Consider the following 3,951-nt stretch of genomic DNA (forward strand, 5'->3'; position numbering starts at 1 on the left):
GGAGTAAAACATAGCTGATTAAACAAATAAAGATATTCTGATTTATGTTGCAGTCATTTCACAATTCAGCCTCGGTGTCAATATATAGACATTAATTTATCACACAAAGTTTGTCATGTGTTATTTGGGTTAAATCTTTCTTTGAAACAAATTAAGGCCACTCCTGAAATAAACGAAAAGCAATTAACAGTGCTCAATAGTAAACTAATAAATACTCCCTCCAGGAGAGTGCACAGGGTTTGATTCAGCATGATACAGCATCATTGTTCAGGATGCAGACTCATCTCCCTTTAAGTCATTTGTCTTTTTTTCATATCTGCACATTTGAAGAGAAATGGCAAAAATCAATGATTCCATGGGGATCCTTTAAGTTTGGCACAAATAGCTTTTCAATTGAATGAAAATAGAAAAAAAAGAAAGACAGACAAATAAGTGAAAAGAGTGTAATAGTCTTTTATAGCAAAATGAAAACATGTGAAACAGAATACTCCTAAAGAAATCATCGAGGATTTAATCAAACAAACTTAAACTAAAAATATATTTTTGAGAACACCGTGTGAAGAAATATATGAATTGTAATACAAAATGATGAAAAAGGTCAAACATTTTAATGTCAATTGATTTTAGGGTTTACTTAATTTGTATACCTTTGTTGTTACGACTTCCCAAAGACAACAGCATTTAGTTTGAGAAGAACACAAGATGTGAACAACAACCAGGCAATATTTCTTTTTTACGTGAGATTATAAGTCTTATTTTGCAAGGTTGACGAGAGAATAGGGGTACAATAAACAGCTGACTCTGCAGCCTCAGAGGAGACTCGTTTCACTTGATTCCAGGACTTTAGGGAGCGGCACCTGCAAGAAGCAAAGGACAGAATGAAAAGATGACTCTGGTTTCGAGTGCAGTGGTGTAAAAACACCGTAAGACCATTAATACGTGCACGTGCATGCAATGCTCTTGTGTTTTGAGAGCTTTAAACACCACCAGTAGTAACCCCTTTTTTCCATAAACAAACCTAACTTGTCAAAGGTTAGTACTCCTCAGCGCAGGATCCCAACTTCATTGTTCTCACTGTATAAATTATGGGATACTCACAGATTTCAGATGGGCCACGCCGCTGTTTTTGATCTCTCCGAGGAGCTGATCGCGGGGCGTGACGTCCACCTTAGCTGCCGACCGCCTGCGAGGGACGGGCTTTAAAGTCTTAATCACGTCACTCAGGTTCGCCTTTTCCTCTGTCAGCGCTCCATTGCCTGCAACCCTCCCTTTGGGAGTCTTCCTCAGTTGGAAACTCGCCCTCTCTGGTCCTTTATTATCCCTCGGGTCCAGGTCCAGAAAAGGGTCGCGCTTCTTGGGGGTCCTCTTCAGCTGCACGTCCTTCAATGCGCTCGCCGGTTCGGCGTCGGGCAGCGTGGGGGCGCTCTTGTGTTTGGGCTGCTTCTGAGGCTCCGGCTCCGGCTTCGGCTTCGCTGTCTGCCGTTGCGTCTGCGGTGCGGGCCTCGGTTCCGACGAGGGCGGGACGAGCCCGCACTCCTGCAGGAGCTCCAGAGGCGGTACGTAGCCGAGCATCTGGAATAAACCAGGAGGCAGGTTGAGGCTGCTCTCGTACGCCTGCATCAGCGCCCTCTGCTCCTTCGCCTGCTGCTGCTTCTGGTCCTCCTTCCTCAGCTGCCTCTGGCGGTCCAGATTCCTGGTGAGAAGGTTGGTCACCACCATCCTGGGCCCCGGTTGCTCAAAATGGTAGCCCAACTTCAGGAGGGTGTTGTTGGCCTTGAGCAGGCGCGAGATCTCCATCTCCGAGTGGTGGCCCAACATGTGCCGCTGGTTGTGGAAACGCAACTCCGTGAGGGTCTCGTTGAATTGGAGGCAGCGGACGATGGCCACGATGCCCTTCCCGGTCACGAAGTTGGACTCGATGTTCAACGTCGTGATGCCGCGGTTCTCTCGCAACATGTTGGCCAGGTTGTACGCGATGTTTTCGTCGACGCCGGTGTTGGCTATGCTGAAGTTTTTCACATGTTTGTTCTTCTTCAAGGCGTCGACGTATTCCAACAGCATCGCTTTGGGAATGTTCTCGATGTTGTTGAGGTTGACCTCGGCGATCGAAGGGTTGTTGTTGCGGACTTTGTCGAGCGTCGACTCCAAGTTTGTCTCATTTCCCGAGGGTCTTGATGTCATTTTGATGTTATTAAATGCCAACTTTGGAATATTTAATTTATTGATTTTTCTCTCTTCTTTCTGCGGGAGCTTATCGATGGTGTCATTTGTCTCTGGCTCTTCTGAGGCCTCTTTGGGAAGCGAAGAGTCGGCAGTTTTAATTTCCTCTTTCTCTTCAGCTTGTGATGTGCTGTGTTTTGGGACTAGGCTCTCACTCTTCTGCTTTGAGTCTGAAAAAGGCTGATTGTCTTCTGGTACTTTGTCTGTGTTGGTGTCTCGAGGATCTACACGTTTGTTAGTATTTTCATGTTTGTCTGTGTTAACAGGGGACTTCAACCCTTCCTCGTCTTTCACATCCACCCCTTTGTCCTTTTCATCTATCTCATCAACCTCTTCAATAACTTCCTCAATAATCTCTATCATTTCCTCTCCATCTGTACCATCAGCAGCTTCTTCCTCAAGGACTTCTTCTTTCATTTCATATTCCACATCTTCTTCTGCCACGTCTTTGTGTTTCTTCTCAGTTTCCTCCCTCAAAGCTTTCTAAAATACACCAAAAAAACAAGAAACTGGAATTGTGCTTTTTTCCGAACATTAAGTTTTGTCGAAATGCTGCCTGTAACATTCCACAAGTTTAAGCTCTCTAAAGAAATAGTAGTAATCCAAATTGATCTGTGCCAAAACAGTTGAGAGTTTGACCTCTTACCTTACTGGGCAGCAGAGTAACAGGCATTCTTTCTTCCTCAAGCATACGGTTGGACTCCTTCTCCCAGTAGAGGTGACCAACCAGGGATCTGTGGTCGAACGTCCCAGTCGGAGTCTTCTCCGTCTGGTTCTTTTGTCTCTGACCCACCGGTACCCTCTCATCTGGGGCAATAATAACGTCCATCTCACTCTGGAGCTCCATAAGCTCCTCCGGTGAAAGCGTAGCAAGGAGTTCATCCTCGTCGAAATCCTCGTCGTTGAGATCCTCAAGGTCGCTACTGTTTGACATGTTTGTGCCTAACTTCTTTCTCGTGTCGATATCAAAAGGTAGGGAAACTTCTGTGAAGTCTATAACTTCGGAGCCCACGGAGCAAACTGAGAAGCCCCTGACTTTGACTTCAGCTGGGAACCGTTTGGTCCTGCCGCATGGGGAGTCTAAAATTAAACCCCGTGAACAGCTTGGAAGATATTTAAGTTACAGCACTGGCCGGGAGACATGCAAACATTCTTCTTTCAGCTCCTAAACCCAGCTGGCCCGGTCATCAGGGTCTTTTGGGATGACAGTTGCTTCGGGCAAAGGAGAGGGCAGGATTGACAGCAGCAGGTGGACGGCCGGGCCGGTGGGGTGACGGTGTGTAAAGTCTCCAGTGTTACACAACAAACACTCGAGATTGAGTCAGAAGAGGTAATTGGGAAGAAATTTGTCATCAGGGAAATGGATACTAATAGTTGTCGTTTTTTTTTATAGATAATTACTTTAGGAACAGTTCGATACAAAACTGGCAGGAATTCTTTGTCACCCTGGAAATTGAGGTTTTACAAGAATTAAAAACCTCAGTTTGATATTTTGAAAAAATATGCTTACCTTCAGACCGAGCCAGGTCAGATGCCTCCCCTTTTCATCGTATTTGTATCTAACTGTGTCTCTGTTTTATTAATGGACAGTGTTGTTGATCTCATCATCCTATTCCAGGATAAAAGCATATACAAGCTACCAAAAAGTTGAACTACTCCTTTAACACAAACTCAATACCAGAACTCAAACTGGTTGTTTACCGACCACACAGAAAGTGACAACAGCCCCTC

The 3,951-nt window shown here is 45.2% G+C and overlaps 1 protein-coding gene across 2 annotated transcripts; it reads right to left on the reverse strand.

Moving 5' to 3' along the window:
- Positions 1-437: 437 nt before the first annotated feature.
- lmod3 (leiomodin 3 (fetal)) lies at positions 438-3,490 on the reverse strand. 2 transcript variants are annotated; one of them, XM_056423352.1, is made up of 3 exons: positions 2,867-3,487; positions 1,099-2,703; positions 438-857 (listed from the first exon to the last, which is right to left on the reverse strand). In XM_056423352.1, exons 1-3 carry the CDS (start codon positions 3,152-3,154, stop codon positions 810-812), a joined length of 1,941 nt encoding a protein of 646 aa, XP_056279327.1. In that variant the 5' UTR covers positions 3,155-3,487; the 3' UTR covers positions 438-809. The 2 variants fall into 2 exon arrangements, with proteins under 2 accessions (XP_056279327.1, XP_056279328.1); XM_056423353.1 differs by lacking the exon at positions 438-857 and having other exon boundaries at positions 872-2,703; positions 2,867-3,490.
- Positions 3,491-3,951: the final 461 nt, after the last annotated feature.

The sequence above is a fragment of the Pseudoliparis swirei genome, chromosome 9 (genome assembly GCF_029220125.1).
Source record: "Pseudoliparis swirei isolate HS2019 ecotype Mariana Trench chromosome 9, NWPU_hadal_v1, whole genome shotgun sequence".
NCBI lineage: Eukaryota > Metazoa > Chordata > Actinopteri > Perciformes > Liparidae > Pseudoliparis > Pseudoliparis swirei.